The following is a 16569-nucleotide window of genomic DNA, read 5'->3' as shown; positions in this document are numbered from 1 at the left end:
TTAGCGATTAATTAATTTCAAAAGTACTCGATAAGGCTATAGAATTTTCAATCTGTTTCTATAGAATTATTATAGGGTTTATGAAATTCAAGTTTATTTTAGATCTCTGTCTAGCAACACATTAGATGGCAAACTAACTTGATTATAGAAACCACATATCGTGTTTCCGGGAATGCGCTGATAAACGGATCTCTCACCTGTATCTCGAATCTACTACACAAGCTTATACCACAATCGATATTTCAATTAATCCGTGTCTCGCTCTTCCCGCGAGCTATAATAATATTGTCAGCAGGTTCTCAAAATAATGTATTTTTCTCACTTAATCGTATATTAATTATAATATAATATATTAATCATCGCGTGAAACAAAAATAATGGTGAATCAGACATCGAATATTTCTTCATAAATTTAATTTAAATTATTAAAAAATGGGAATGTCAGAAACAGGCTCAAATTCTTTCCAAGTCGCAATTTTTTTAATGAAAAAATAATTTATCTTCTCTCTTTTGAATCTTAATATTATAAATTCGAATTTCTAACTTACAAAAAAATTATTGAGATTTTAAGATTTTGAGTTTTGACAGAAGCTAAAACTTGTCTCATGTTTAATCGATTTTTTTCATTTCACGCAATTTTTTAATAAAAACAATGTATATCTTTCTTTGAATCTTTATATTATATTATATAAATTCGCAATTACGACTCACAAAAAATTACTGAAATTCAAAGATTTCGAATTTTTACGGAAGACAAAACCTGTCGTATAGACTTGAATGCTTCTTCTCAATAGCTCGTATGCAAGTATCGTTTTCTCTCTCGCGTGCTTAGGTAGGTTACGATCGGTCAGTAAAGCCGTCGACGGATGAATGGTGACAGCCACGAGTGATCGCGAGAGTGAGAAATGCGATGGCCTTCGGAACGTAAAAGAGGCCTTCTCGCTCGTTACGCAAATACATAGAGAACCGCGGAGGCGATCAGAGGGAGTAAAGAGAAAGAAGAGGAGGATGTCGGCCTTGGCGAAAAGAGACCTTGCCGACTGTTCGATGACTTAGAGGCGAGGATGGGCGGGAACAGAATGCGGACAGGTAATCTGATAATATCGTTCATTACACACCTAAATTAGTGAAGAAAGCTTCGTGAGAGTGAGAGAGAGAGATTCGTTTATCGAAGCGATATCTCCGAAAGAGTATGCATTACATCGGAAGTTCTGCTTCATTATACACGTATAAAAAAAAATTACTTAACACTTTCCTGCTATTAACATCCAATTTCGTTATTTTACTGTAGATAAAAAATTGTTCGTGATATACTGCAGATTAATAAAATGATGTAGAGTAATAATTTTTTTACACAGAATTTTTTTTCTTAGAATTTATCCTGAAAATTTTTTTTTTATAATTGTAAGATAACGTGAAGAATTTCATGGAGTTTCTCTCTCTGATTAATATTTACCACCATAAAATATAAAATCGTAATTTTCGGCTTACCAAACATGATAAAATTTATAGTGAACTTTGCAGTAAAATGTACGAAAAATTCTCTCTATGTAGTATGTATAAAAAATGGATTTCAGTAGAAAAAATTTCATCATAAAAGTGTGTAAATAAAAAATGGAAATATAATTATCCAATATAGCAATGTTTTTTTTTCAGGCTAAAAATTAATTTAGGTGCGCAAATATATGAGACATGTGAATAAAAAATAGAAATATAATTATCCAATAACAATATTTTTTTCACATTAATTGCAAGAAAATCGGTTTTATGCAAAAGAGAAATTTTGACATTTGTATTTAAAAAATTAATTCAGCTAATGCGCGATATATACGTGACGTGTAAATAAAAAAGGAAATATAATTATCCGACAACGATATTTTTTTGAAGCTAAGAAAAATTCACTGTAAGAAAATCAGTTTTATGCAAGGGAAAAATTTTGACATTTGTAATTAATTGCAAGAAAATCGGTCTTCTGCAAAGGAGAAAATTTGACATTTGCATTTTAAAAATTAATGTAGGTTAATACGCGATATATATTAGCGTCAGTCGCGGACTTTAGCGATAAGAACACATATAAGTAGGCACATAAAGATGTATTCGCGACATATGTAGATCACCTGTCTCGTAGATTACGGCTTTGTACATTTGTCTGTTGACACATACACAAGATGTGTAGATAAAAACAAAGGTGGGCAACCTTTCAAACGGCAAAGTTGCCGCAAAAAAAGTGGAAGATATCGCTTATTCGCGATTCCACAAATATGATCGGCCAAGAATGCTCATAACTTGAAACATCCTCGTTTCGCGTATCGATTTCGCGGTGCACATGTCATTAATAAAAGTCACCCACCTACTCTCTTTCTCGCGCTAGAAACACGCAGTTTCTACAGTATATCGGTTAACTAAATATCGAAAAACACCGCCAAGATTCTTTCAAACAGCGAATCAGAGAGAAATGACGCGATTACGGCATCGCAGATAATAATTTTTTACGTAGCGCTCTGTAAATAAGTCCAAAAAAAAATCACGGGAGAGAAAGAGAGGGATAGATAGGGATGGAAAAAAGCGATCGATGCGAATGGTCAGGCGAGCGTAGTCGAGCTAGCCTCCTTTCTCTCTCTCTCTCCCTCGTTCCCGTAAAATCGTCACCTTCTACAACTCCCGGTTATCGTCCGATTGATAACCACCGGAGCACGCAGATATCTTTCCCTCGAGATAGCCCGGCAACGTGCGAGGAATTTCGTCGCCGGTCGCAACATGGCGGCGCCGAGACGATGGGCGCTCCTTGTCTCTCTCTCTTTCTCTCTCTCTCTCTCGCGTCTCGTGCGTCATCGTTGCGGCAAGCGGCCGCCTTCGGATCGCGAAACAATCTTTCCTGTGGCTCATTGTCAGGCCGAATGGCGATTAAATTCGATTCCGCGAAATCGAGGAGACAGAGAGGGAAAGAAGAGAGAGAGAGAGAGAGAGAAACGATACGGCCGGCGAGAGACTCTCGCGACGTCGTCTCGGGCTGCTGCATGGCAGCTACGGGGTTCACACGGGCCGCCTTACGGCGCACATCGCGTTAATTCGCGGACGTCCGCGACGCGCGAGATCGCGAATGTCAACGAGACACGAGGCCGCCCGGACGGGCGAAGCACTCGTGGGTGACGTGGGGGGACTCACCTTTCGGAGTGCTGTAAGCGACCTGGGAAATCGAGCTTTCGACGTGTTCAACGGCTACCGTTCACTACGCTCTCGCTGAATGCACTGGCGCGACCAGCGGAAGCCACCATCTTGCCGGCCGCGAGCGCGCCGACTTCCGGCGCGGCGCCCGCGCGAATTTGAATCGCGAGCTCTCGAGCGATTTTCGAAATTTCGTATCTAAGAAGGACAGAAGAAATAATTAGAACGAGCTAATTATTGTGAATGTTAATCAAATTATTATTTCGATGAAAAGGAATATTTTGTTTAGTGAAAATTGTAGGTTGGTTTCAAAACTCAAATTTAAAGATTATTTATATAAATTTCAAAAACTTTCGACAATTTTTTTTCATCGTAAAGGAAATTGATTTTTTAGAGAGATTACTAATTAATCTAATTATCTTTATAAAAATATAGAATACAGACAATTTTCATTATATAAATTCAATATGTAAAATTTCAAAAAGTATCAATCGAAGTTTTATAAATAAAATAATCTGGCTAAATAAAATACTTTTTTGAACGATTGAGGGAAGAAATCTATTCAATTTCCTACACGTCTTCTTCATATATCTTAAAAAGCTTAATGTTCACAAAAATGCTATATAATTATATCAAAATTGAATATATTACATTGTTTACAATTTAATAACATATTTGTAAAAATTGTACACAATTTTTCTACACGGTTTGTGAGAAATCTAATTGTAAGGTTAAAAGTAATATTCTCGGTTGCATACATGTTTTTTACGATGAAACATAGTAACGATTATTACATTGTAAATAACGTTGTCATCCGAATGAAAAAACTTTCCATCGTAAATATCGACATCGACAAAACAAATAGAAGTTTCGTAGCAAAATTTATTACTTACGCAGAAGGTGCACGCGCCTAATTTTCTTCACCATATATCTATTCCTTGTCACGTGACTCAATTTTAGTTCGCTGACAGTCCGAGCGAATGGCGCTGAAACCTGAAAAAGAGTGTGTTTGTACAATCACGTGTATATTTGGATATTTGTTAATTCTATTTCTTTCTGCAAAAGAATTTAATCTCGAAGATGCCAATTTCAAAGAGGGACAAAAAAGGTACTTTTATAGAATTATTAATTTTATAATTTCATAGATGAAATATTTTTAAAAATAGCTATCTTGATTCTATTAACCTCTATAACTAATATTCAATGATTTAATTTTACAATTAAATATATAGATAATTTTGTTGCAACACAAATTATTTATAGCTTTTATATGCTTTTACGTTATATAAATACTTGTGTCATTTGTTGCATCTTTGTAATAATAATATTATACTGTGTAATATAATATTATGCAATATAAATGCACACCTCTAATTAAAATATTTTTGTTACAGTATCTCTTACTAAAACCAATAAGAAAGGCTTAGCTTTGAAACAGCGGATCGTAGAAGATGTTAAGAAATGTGTAGAAGAGTACAATCGCATATTCTTAATCTCTGTTCAAAATACACGCAATACTAAGCTTCTTGATTTGCGTACAGAATGGAAAGACAGTAGATTCTTTTTTGGAAAACTTAGAATAATTGCATTGGGACTGGGAAAATCACAAGAGACAGAGGTTGCAGATGGCATACATAAATTGGCTAATGCGATAAAAAATCATTCGATGAAAGGTCAATGTGGCCTATTATTTACTAACAGATCAAAGAAAGAGGTACATAAATATATAAATTGAAATTGTAATAAGCTGAAATTAAAGCTAAAATCAGATAAATTCTATCATCAATTTATACAGAAAAATAAGTGTTTAAACTTTGTGTCACAAAATTATATTATATTAAAAATTTAATAATGCATTTGTATATGTAGGTAATGGAATGGACAGAAGAGTATGAAGAAATGGAGTTTGCTCGTTCTGGATTTGTAACACCTCATACAATTGAATTACCAGAGGGACCTTTGTCACAATTTCAACACACTATGGAACCACAATTAAGAAAACTGGGTTTGCCTACCTCATTGCAAAAGGGAGTTATCACTTTAACTAAACCATTCAAAATTTGTCAGAAAAATGATGTACTGACACCGGAACAGGCACAAATTCTGGTATATATTTTGAATCTTTTATAATATCTAACCTAATAAAATTTCAAAAAGTTATTAATTCTTTGATATATTTTGCAGAAATTATTGGATAAACCATTAGCAGTTTTTAAGTTGTTACTTTTGGGAGTGTATACAAAGAAGCATGGTTTTAAAAAACTTAAAGCAGCAGATAATGCAGAAGTAATTGATGAGGAAGAAATGGATGTAGAAAACAATGAATAAAAACATTTGTTGATTATAAAAAGAAATATATGTACATTTAATTTTGTATGTAAATATATTTTATTATTTGTAGCTACTTTATTTAAAGTTTCTAATAAAATGATTCATTCGTGTGTCATGAAATTATCATACTTAAAAATATCTAAGATATATAACAAATGAAAACTGTATAATTGATAATTTAAACATGTCAAACAAAATTTGTAGTATTTTAAATAATTAATTTCATCAAAAATTTATATATAAATTTAAAATCCATATTAAGTTATTATATTGAAAATATGCAAACACTAGTTTTAACTATACTTTGGATGATTGGTATATTGTGGGTGAGTAAAATTTGACATATTTCTTTCTCAACTTTTGTCAGAATGTTTCTATCATAATTACTGTCTTTTTTATATACATAATAATTCATTCATGTTTTAAATAAAACTTTTTAGGCTATGTATTATTGGTACTTGAGCCCATCCATGAATCACACACAAACATATAATAATGCACCCAAAGTAATTTTTGATTTTGATTCTGATAAGAGGTACAATACATCTTCTGTTGAGTCTTTAGAACATTCAGATAATGAAGATATTAGAAGAAAATATATACAAAAATTAAAACATGAGGTACACGATGAAATAAATGCTGAATAATTTAAATAATCATCGTGTCAATTTGTGAATCGTACTTTCCTGTGAAATATTGCTATGCATTTTGTAAATATGTTAAAGAATGTTAAACATTTCAGACTAAAACTCGTTGGCCGAGCAGAACGTCAATCAAACCAAGATTGTACAAATCATTCTAACATATATTGTACATTGTAGGTATAAAATATAGTAACAGCTTAAAAAATATAATTAATGTAGTGAATATAAGACGAAACATTTTTTTAGAAAAAATATTTTGTTATAATTAATAAAGAATTTGAATTATAATAGTCATATTTTTATATTAATGATAAAAAAACAAAGATTGACGAAAATCAACAACTATTATTAATACAAAACGATCATATTTGAATTGTGCTAAAGTAGCCATTTTTATGATTTTTATTATTTATGATTCTTAAGGATACAGGGCATACATTTATTATGTAGAGGAACTTATGTAAAACGATGCATCAATACTCTACTAAGAGAAATCAAATAAATTGAATCCAATAAAATATATTGCATTATAACGAAGAAATAATCTTACAGGTAATGTGCTACTGTGATTATTGACATGAAAAATTTAATCGCCACAGAGATGTACTTATCATCTCTTATATAAAATTTTTTTTACATTATTTCATACATAATGAGATTTCTCCATTTCTGTAAAAATAATATTACTTAATAAAAATATTAAATCTGAAAAATTACACCATGTTCTTATCACTTTTCTATGATGTTTCTTATTTTGAATTTTTAAACCAATTTGCATATTAAAAAGAGAGGATTTTTTCTCTTTTCATTATTACAAAGAATGGCTGTGTCATTGTAATATATGTAAACAAATTATAAACAAAACAAAGGAAATTGTAAACAGACTGTCTAAATTTATTTGTACCAGAATAATGTAATTTTAACAAAAAATGAATATAAATACTACAAAAATTATAAATACTAAATAATTATAAATATAGTATATAACATTACGTTCCCTATTACATATACAATATACATTAAATTAATAGTTAAATTGTTCCAAATCAATCATCAAACAGTGTCTGTTCCAAGTAAATAATATAGAATCTGTACATTTCTTTTTGTCATAACTTTATCACACTCTGTGCTATTACATTTTTCTAAATAAAAACGCCATGAAAAATTATTTAATTTTGTTTTGTAATTTTACTTGTTTTGTTGTCCTATTTTAAATATTTCATTAATGAAACATAATCTATTGCGAATATGTAACGTCTATCCTCTTTGGCTGGATATAGTTGTACCTATATATTTGTGCTTCAATTACATGACTCGAGAAGCACGAAGTGTGAATTTGTCGATATTATTTTCACGTTATCAATCACTCAATCGAACTAAAACAATAACTTAATCTATACGTCACAAAGGTAACTTATGAAAGACTGAAAATTGATAGAATGTATTACAACAACCATGATTAGAGGGCTATTAAATAATAAATAAAAAAATACGTCACATATGATCTATATGGAATACAGAGTAGATTCGTAAAGTACTAACAAAAATATTTTATAAGGCTACCTTAATGTTGGTGTTCAAAAGAAATCCATGTTTGTACACGTTATCTACTTCATAATCCTTAATTTGATCAAGAATATCACAATGTAAATGATAACTTAGTTTGAAGGATATGGCAATTTCACAGCACGCTAACTTAATCGAGATCTCATACAAAAATAAACTATAGTTCTCTGAAATTATATATATATAGCTATCTAAAAAAAATAGGGAACATAAACAACAAATACTTAACTATTTGTCTGTTAACATATTTTACATCCTAGAATCATGTCCTATTATCAATTAGTAAACAAAATTCCAATTCAGTTCAATATAGAAAATTGACAACACGTACATAGACAATTAGACGCTTGTATAAAACTTACATATGTGCAGTAACAAGCGAGGCTGTGTCCAAGATAAGTGTTGCGTCATGAATATAGATAATTCGCGCGATGCACAAAGAACTACGAAATTTTTTTTTAGCTATCGATTTCCAAAATGTGTTCTACAATGATTCTGACAATGTCACTTGACACAGAGAGTTTGCATATCTTATCAAGCATAATGCGTAGTATAAGACTCGCTTTCATTATATTATAAAGCATGTATACCTGTATTATATCTAATTTCTAGTTGTGTACATTGACTGGTGTGATTAAACCCAACTAATATGTAAGAACATATTCGAATATCTCGTTTAACACAAAATATAACGAAACTATGGAATGTGTTATGTATAAATCAAATTTACTTTTCAGATCACTAATAAAAAAAAATTTTATATATAAACTTAAATATATATGTGTATAAAAGAGTTTATATATAACTTAGATATAATATAAATTAAGTTATAATTAACACGTTATATCTTTATATAAAGATGCCATATAAGTGATTTTTAATCTTATTACATATAACTGCTTAATATCTAAACAATAAGTGTAATATCTGTAGCTCCTATTTTCAAGACTTCTAGCATATTAACATGGGACAATCACACCTATCAAAGTCACTACAATCAACGCACAGGGTATAAAAGTTAGCTAAATATGATGATCATCTCGTTCGTAGTGCATACAAGCGAGTGATAGTTATAGAATAAAGTAAATTCTTTAGGTAGTTTGAGCCTGAGCGTAAAGTTCCTCGAGTTTCGGTACTTCGGCTATCGGATCCCGCCAATATGCAAAGTTACTAAACTCGTCGGTTGCATCCTCTCGCCATGCCGGAAATACGTGGTCGACGATGAAGCTCATATTAGAATATCTATAAAGAGAACAAATAAAAATTGCAGAACATGTGTCAAACACAGCTGTATCCTTGTACTGTCAGTATGGCTGAAAAATGAATGTTTAATTTACATTTATAGTTTAGGTAAAATGAATTAATATTATACATAAACTATTAAGAAAATATTTAACAGTTTTGTCAATATTGAAATATTTCTTAATGTATACTGTATTAAGTGTGAAGTGAATGTATTACATACAAACGTCAAATAAGAGTTAAATTAAAATATAAATTTATATATAATACAATACACCTAAGATCCAATTGATTAGATTGATATGAAATTTGTACAAAATAAATTAAAAAGATTAAAAAATATAAATCATAAATAAGTTATATGATCAAATCACAGATAAAATAAAAATAGATACAAAACACCTTAGCATTTACAGCTGAGCTATGATTATTTATGATATTTTATAAGTAACATTAATATTCATTAATGATTGAGTGATTGAGGAACCAGTTTAGTAAGAGCAATCATGAAGTGGCTGGTTGAAAAATTATGGACGATAAGCAAATAAAAAATAAGATGAGTTTGAGCGACGACAAGCATGATTTTATCTGTAAATTTAGAAATCAAAATTTCAAAACATTCTTATGAATTTAATACCAGTTTTTCCCATTACTGCCTGAAACAAATGGAAAATGTATGTTGTTCCCAATGACGAGATGTTAGAATGGCTAAAAATCAAAGCGTATTCAAGCGATAATAAGAAGCTTGTACAAAACAATTGCTTACCCTATAAATCATAAGAAGATAGATGGGAGTTGTTGCGCGACCAAATATACATCCCAAAACATAGTATACTAAGGTATCTAATTTACATTTTTACTTGATGTATAATTTACATTTGATGTATCCGGTTTAATATTTATAATTGCAATTTTCTTTATCTCATCATATCTGTCATATTGCTCATGTATATAAAAATATTTTAACTTTGTACTAAGTCAATTATCGAAAAATGAAGCATAGATTGTATTATGCAAGACAATGTGTTTTAAGCATACAATACAAGAATGCATTAAATATAACCGGATATCATTGGTATTTTACTGTACATAATACTTGAATTAATTTAATTAATTCATCTGATAAAATTTATGATTGTGTCGCTATCAGTAGACGTTTGGCATTGGTGGCGGGAACAACTCATTGATGATATTGCATTGACGCGCATAACTGTAATCACAGAAATATCCGACCTATCAATACCCACTGAAAAAAGTGCGTTTTTTTCAACCAATAACTTCATTCTCCAATGCTCAAGCCCTTATCATAATTGATCTTTAGTACGAAAAGGGCGTGATCCAGTTTGTTAATTAATTTAAACTCTTCTAACATTTTTAATAAAAATAATCAGATAATAAAAAATTGTTAGTAAGCTCTAGAAGGCCAACGTCAGCTAAGGAAAAAGGCAATAGGATTAAATGTTATGTTATAAGCTATACAATTTGTAATTGTAAAATTATTGTCACGTATCCCATCTGTAAATAAAACGATTGTCTGACACACATTGTTATGAGACTAATATGTATAAGAAAATATGTGTATTCAACAGCACAGTGTTATTAGATTTAAGAGATCAAAATCAAATTGATAAAAAGGAAAAATATGCTATAAAGCATAAAAAAGAATTATGTTAGGAGAAAAGAAAAATATAAAATAGCCTAAGTATATAATTATTATATACATAGCTATTGCGACAAATCAAATATACATGTTTTCAATATCCAGTTTTGTTCTGTTAATGTGTTCTCGACACACAGAAAAATAAGATTTATTATCAATAAACGACAATAATGCAATACTTACGAAGATTGGAATGTTTGCGTCAATTCATGTTTTAATTCCCCTCGGTGGTTGATGGTAAAGATCCGCATTATAGGAATGCCTACTGCTCGATATGCCCATACATCCTATTTATAAAAATTTTTACATATAATTATATATAATTTTATATTAATTCAAGTTATAAATAATCGACAAGATATATATAATTTATTAATCATACATTTATGCGATTTCCATATCCAGCATAAAATGGTTCGGTTCCGTCAGGGAATAACGCTTGAATATCTTTTAGACAAGAAATCTTGAATTCTTCCGGCTTCTTCTCTATTACTTCACGATGGAATGCCAAGATCAAGCTAGTAGGATTCAAGAGTAACGGACCCTCCGGCAACGTCAGATCTCCTTGTCTCAAATTTCTCAGATATTCCCGAGTGCCTCCAGCCTGCCCGATCGCCCTCGCCGAAAGGTATAATAATTTATAACCGTTATTCTTGATTTTAGTGAACAGTTGAGCGACTCCTGATTGAGCCCAATCCTTGCCTACTATCGGTAGAATATGACCCAAGACATCGGATTTCGTGATAGTGCCATCGATATCAGAAATGACGATCTTATCATCCCATTTCCATTTGTAAATGTGACATTTGCAGCGTTTCGTACCCTGATAAGCGGTGGTTACGCTGAAAACCACTTCGTTAGCGCCGTCCTTCAGATCAAGACTTGCCTTTAAAGAAATCACACAAAAATTCATTAAATTTTTATTTATATTTTATACGATTGCGTGAAACATATGTATGTGAATTTACTTACAATCTGTTCAGATGACAATCGTAAAGTTTTACGGTATTTCTCCGTGGATTCGTAATATGGTCTTCTCTCAATAGGTATCTTAATACCTGGTGATTCATTATGATTACTGTCGGAATCCTCACCGCCGCTGTACCCTTCGCCCTCTCCCTCACGCGTTTTTTCAGTCTTTGCAAGCGTAGTTTCGCTTGACGCGGGTGTTAATCTTGTACAAGTTTCCACCACCTCTGTCGAGTTTGGCAAGTCTGTGTCTTGCTCAGTCTTTTCCTCTCTGTAAACAGATATAATTAGTAGAATTATTGTTAATAGAAATATAAAGAGTTGAATATTTAAAAAAAGCAAAACCCTCAAGATTTACCCATTATTAGCAGAGGGTGTTTCTTCATTCGTTGCAACTTTAGTTTCCAGAATCTGTTCAGATAGCTGCACGGCACTTTCCTCAGCTGTGACAAAATCAATAGAAGCCATATGTTAACAAAACGTGAAACAAATATAATTATTTATGTAAACTATAGGATATGTGTGTAAAATATAGAACATTTATTAAATAAAATAAAAAATTTAAATATCTTACTTGGATTAATGTCCTGTGGTTTCTTGGGAGGTTGCGTGGAACGTCTCCAAGAAAACCAAGAACTGTATCCACTACGACTCTCGGGCTTCCCATTGTTTTCTGTCTTCTTATCCTCGTGCACCGGCAACGACATGTACAGACTTTCGATCGCACGTTGCGGTAAGTGTCTTTGAAAAACGACGTAGGTCAATACTATTGGACAAGCTGTAGTCCAATTGTAAAATTTTCCGTTGATTCTCACAACCAAGTTTGGATTTTCGTATAGTTTCGGATCAGTGCAAATGTCCTCAAAATGCAATAAATTTTCGTGGAAAGCCTCCTTGGCTGGACCGTTTTCGTTGTCTAGTCCACCGCACAGGGACATACTTATTTCTATATTATTATCGAATATAGAGTGCTTTGGTTCCTCGAAGTCGCTGTCCAGCGACTTTGGTCCACCGATGGCTCCCTCAACACTATTGGGGCTTTGAGGTAAGCTAGGCCCATTACCAGATTCTGTATCCTCTTCATCCATTACTTTTCCATCTAAAAAGAATAATATACACGTTTTAATAAATACATAAAATATAAAAAGCAATATTGAAGCAATTCTGCAACCAAATAGTTTGCATTAATTAAAACAACAGAAATCATAAATTTTATGTACAAAAACATAACTTTGTTAGTCATTTAATTCTACTTATTACTAATAGAAAGCTGTAAATTCTTCCAGTTTAGAAAAAAATTACAAATTATATGAAATATTTGCATTAAATATTTCAAAAATATTTTATTATTAAAAATATTAAAAATGTAATTCAATGAATATGATATGAAAGTTAAAAAAGCATAGTTATTAACGCGTTAGTTTTGATTCCATGCCAAAGCAAAAAGCGAATTTACCAATATACCTTTAACCACCGTCGAATTTCGATGTGAGGAAGGAAAGTATAGAGCCGCAACTTCGGGATCCAATTCGTCGGCATTAAGATCGCTAAGGTAAATTCCCTCTGATTCCGGATTGTGTCTTACGCGAGAAGTCTTCTTCATAAAGGAGAACATGCCACTGAGCATAGATCGTTGTGCATCTTCTGCCATTAAAAAAGCAGTTAGCAAAGAGTTAGCAGATCAAGCATTCGAGTTAGCTTCTTCTTGTGAAAATAAAAAAATTAATCTTACAAATATCTTAGATCCTCAAAATAAATGATTATAATATATTTTCCATTACGAAAGATCATTCAATGTAATGTTAATTGCAATGTATTGTTTGAAATGATAAAACTGAAATAAAATTGTATACTAACTATTCGGCTGATTAGCTGCTGTTAAAGAACTCAATGAATTTCTATGTGACATATGCGCTGATTCAGGAGGTGGACTAGGCAATTCACCCCATCTCCAACTCTGCTGATGACCCTTGTCGTTCTCTCTTTCACTACCTTCTTGTGTAATTTTACGTACTTCGAATTCCGTGTCAGATTGAACAGGTGAACATGATCTGGAGTCTTTGTTCCTTTTAAACATATCATCATAATATGTAGATAAATATATTCGCATATATTATTTATGAATAAGAATTGAACACAACATTCAAGATTACATACTTGGTAACTTCTGAGTCGCTGAAGAAATGGAAATCAGTTTCAGGACGTTTCTCAATTGCATCTTGAGAGCATGTTATTGATTCCGCAACAATATTTTTCTTTTCAATCTCTGTGACTGGTGTGGGTCCCTTAAAAATATTCAATAAATAAGTGCATCTATATATATATGTGCTAATATAGAATTGAAAATATAATAAAGTAATATTTACAGTTTCACTAATTGATTCCTCAGGAACTATCGCATCTGTCTCGCTCATTTCCGTTTGGCTGCTACTGCCATTGCTGGTTTTTCTCTGCGAGCCTTTTTTCTTCATAATACTCTTCCTCTTGCGTTTCCTCTTAGTCGAATTACTCTTTGTTTCTTCAACGATTTCTTCCTTCAAAATCTTATTCAAGGATGAGTTTGATTCGTCACTTGATTTTTCCTTACTACTACTTTGGGGATCATCCATAATTGGTCTAAAGTCATTATTTACCACGCTGATTTTGCGAATTCTTTCAGATGAAGTAACAGCTACGAAAGATTTTGGACAAGAAACAGGCAATTTTGGCTGTTCATCATTGATAGAATCCATATCAAATATTTCCTCGTCTTCATTCTTATCATGCTTTTCTTCCAAGTTTTCCTCCTTCTCTTTCCAATCGCTCAACAAAGCTTTTTCAAAGTTTTGTCTCTGCTCAATTGAAAGCTCTGGGAAATTTTCCTTGAACAATTTCTCTTTGTCCTCCGTCTTCAAGGCAGAATATTGTTCCCTGATCATCTGCTGCTTCTGCTCTGGAGATATCGTACCAAAACTTTCCTTAAACATCTCATCCCGTTCTTCCACAGTCAACGAAGCAATCTGAAGCCATTTCTCACGATGTTCTGCAGGAAGATCTGAAAATTGTTCTATCAGAAAGTTCTCTCGTTGATCAGGTGGTAAGGCGGACATCTGCTCCCATTTTTCGCGTTCTATAGAAAGAACCGAATCTATAAGGATCTTCTCTCTGTGCTCCTGAGGCAGTTCCGATAAGAGATTGAATTTTGCTGGTGGAAAGCAATTGTCATCGGGTATAGGTGAACAAGCTAAGTGCGGTGGAATTTCAGCATCCGTTGGGGATCCATTTAAGCTAACTTCCTCTACAAAGAAGGCTTCGCCAGAATCTCCAAGTTTCATATGAATCTCCCTAGGTTCTCCATTTATCTCAATATCCACCTGTATGAAAATATCCCTTATATAGCAATCTATCTATATATTTATATATATAATTATATATATAATTTTCTCATATTGATTTTAATAATTTAATGTAATTATGCGGCAACAAATTATCAACAATTGCAAATGTTTAAACACTCACCACTTTCGCTCTGGAGCGAAGTACGCCGAGTTTACCGAAACGGACATGAAAGGGCGAGCACGTGAAGGTGCCGTCCGGCTGTTCGATAACGATGACGTCGATCGCACCGGTGAGGGTCGCGGCGTTTATCTCGTTGTAGAAGAGACGGAAATTGCTGATGATCTTGGCGATATAGTTCATACTGTACATGCCTAAGCTCGCGCACTGCAGGTCGCGGGAGACGACCTGACGACCAGCGGAGAGTACCTATTCAAAATTCGCGGCGTACCAACGTACTCGCGAATGTGTATTCGGTTCCAAAGGTTTCTCTCCCTCTCTCAGACGAGAGAAAAAAAGGCAGTAAGAACTAACAGTCACCGAGGATCGAGATTATTCCACGTTCCGCGAATTTACCTAATCGAGGAGTCACGACGTCTTGTCGATGACGACCCTCCTGTCCCTCTCGTACCCTACGTCCCCGATGACACCGACGAGGATCCACCGACGACGCCGTCACTCCGTAACGTCGAGCTGTCAAAAGCGATACGGCTGACACTTGACACACAGAGTCGTTCGCGCGAATTTCGAGTGATGCGAGATGATTCCCTGAGGTGACCTCGAAACGACGAAGACCTGGTGATGAGGATCCAGGTGCCGGAATAAAGAGACTCGAACGAGAACAGCGGAGAGACCGTCTCCGCGGAACTCTTTGTTCTTCTTCTCTCCTCGATCGTACGTTGATCAGTGCGCCTGGCAGCCTGGCACCGCCAGCAGACAGTAGTCCGAACTGACGTTTAGCGAAGACCACGTGACCCAGGCCGAGCCAATCGCCGCGGCGGCCGTCCGGCGGTCGATACGGCGGCTTTAGCGCGTGTTTCGAACCGGCACGGACTTCCTGGAACAAAGAAACGAAACGTCATGCTCGATTCACCTGTTCACCCGTCTGAATTCGCGCGCGACAATCGATCAAGTTCGAGGGTTCGAGTCCTTCGTCGGTCAGATAATTTCAAGTAATTCGAGGAGCGACAGGTGATAGAGGTTGCTTCATGGATCGAGTTGGCAAAAAATAGTCAGCTGTGCCTTTCAACGAGAAAAATGCGGCCACCTCGCTTTCGAACATCAAGGACATCATATCTCGAGTCGAGGTAATAATATATCTTAGGAATTCGAGTTTTAATTTCAGCAGAAATTATAGTCGCAGTTGAGTAATCTCATCTAACCTCATAATTTTTATTATTTTTATTTCATTCAAATATTTTCTAAATTATTATTATATTTATATAAATAAAAATAATTACTAAAATAAATATAAATATTTTAAATGCTTTTACATTTAGTTCGGGAGACCGAAACGAGAACGCACCCACGAAACATGCTGAAGTTGTCGCGCGTCGATTGATAGATGTTAGACGAGTCGAAAAAATCGATGCGGTTCGCGTACTTGTTGATTTTTCGTCATCGGCGGCTTTCGCGCCACTTCATTTCGGTCGGATCGGAGAAACGAAACGACGTTCG

General features: G+C 33.5%; 4 protein-coding genes across 9 annotated transcripts in view; 2 read left to right on the top strand and 2 right to left on the bottom strand.

Annotated features, from left to right (window-relative positions):
• 14-3-3zeta (tyrosine 3-monooxygenase/tryptophan 5-monooxygenase activation protein zeta) overlaps window positions 1-3295 on the bottom strand; it is a 50491-nt gene extending 47196 nt beyond the window's left edge. The window contains exon 1 of one of the 3 annotated variants that reach the window (XM_029312027.2): window positions 3166-3295. The gene's annotated coding sequence lies outside the window, so the exon portion shown is untranslated. The remainder of the gene's footprint in view (window positions 1-3165) is intronic. The other 2 variants (XM_029312026.2, XM_029312024.2) reach the window with 2 other exon arrangements.
• Window positions 3296-3966: 671 nt separating this feature from the next.
• Window positions 3967-5565, top strand: RpLP0-like (ribosomal protein LP0-like). Its single transcript, XM_029312028.2, has 4 exons — window positions 3967-4273; window positions 4560-4879; window positions 5035-5271; window positions 5350-5565. The coding sequence occupies exons 1-4, from the start codon at window positions 4246-4248 to the stop codon at window positions 5491-5493; spliced, it is 729 nt and encodes a 242-aa protein (XP_029167861.2). The 5' UTR covers window positions 3967-4245; the 3' UTR covers window positions 5494-5565.
• Window positions 5566-6507: 942 nt separating this feature from the next.
• Lpin (phosphatidate phosphatase LPIN) overlaps window positions 6508-16569 on the bottom strand; it is a 20620-nt gene continuing 10558 nt past the window's right edge. Inside the window, exons 2-13 of one of the 4 annotated variants that reach the window (XR_014924393.1) lie at window positions 15076-15949; window positions 13944-14930; window positions 13735-13862; window positions 13435-13643; window positions 13042-13221; window positions 12152-12676; window positions 11936-12020; window positions 11581-11848; window positions 10991-11494; window positions 10792-10895; window positions 9715-10158; window positions 8884-8948 (exon numbers count right to left, since the gene is read on the bottom strand). Coding sequence is in view for 3 of the 4 variants with exons in the window: in XM_029312232.2 (XP_029168065.1) it covers window positions 8798-8948; window positions 10792-10895; window positions 10991-11494; window positions 11581-11848; window positions 11936-12020; window positions 12152-12676; window positions 13042-13221; window positions 13435-13643; window positions 13735-13862; window positions 13944-14930; window positions 15076-15264 (3330 nt within the window). In the remaining variant the exon portion in view is untranslated. Of the gene's footprint in view, window positions 8949-9714; window positions 10159-10791; window positions 10896-10990; window positions 11495-11580; window positions 11849-11935; window positions 12021-12151; window positions 12677-13041; window positions 13222-13434; window positions 13644-13734; window positions 13863-13943; window positions 14931-15075; window positions 15950-16569 lie in introns of all 4 variants that reach the window. The other 3 variants (XM_029312232.2, XM_085481145.1, XM_085481146.1) reach the window with 3 other exon arrangements.
• Window positions 15973-16569, top strand: part of LOC114938219 (uncharacterized) — a 24582-nt gene continuing 23985 nt past the window's right edge. The window contains exons 1-2 of the mRNA XM_029312070.2: window positions 15973-16032; window positions 16125-16199. Of these exons, the coding sequence (XP_029167903.2) occupies window positions 15973-16032; window positions 16125-16199 (135 nt within the window). The remainder of the gene's footprint in view (window positions 16033-16124; window positions 16200-16569) is intronic.

This window comes from Nylanderia fulva, unplaced genomic scaffold, assembly GCF_048542155.1.
Source record: "Nylanderia fulva isolate GAGA-0341 unplaced genomic scaffold, ASM4854215v1 Scaffold17, whole genome shotgun sequence".
NCBI classification, from domain to species: domain Eukaryota; kingdom Metazoa; phylum Arthropoda; class Insecta; order Hymenoptera; family Formicidae; genus Nylanderia; species Nylanderia fulva.
Note: the sequence above shows the minus strand (reverse complement) of the source record. Positions and strands in the feature narration are given on the sequence as shown.

Bases quoted from the DNA above. Each gene is read 5' to 3' on its own strand.
- RpLP0-like (XM_029312028.2), top strand. From the start codon at position 4,246: ATGCCAATTTCAAAGAGGGACAAAAAAG. The intron at 4,274-4,559 runs GTACTTTTATAG...TTTTTGTTACAG, and splicing joins TTCAAAGAGGGACAAAAAAG to TATCTCTTACTAAAACCAAT. The intron at 5,272-5,349 runs GTATATATTTTG...TATATTTTGCAG, and splicing joins CGGAACAGGCACAAATTCTG to AAATTATTGGATAAACCATT.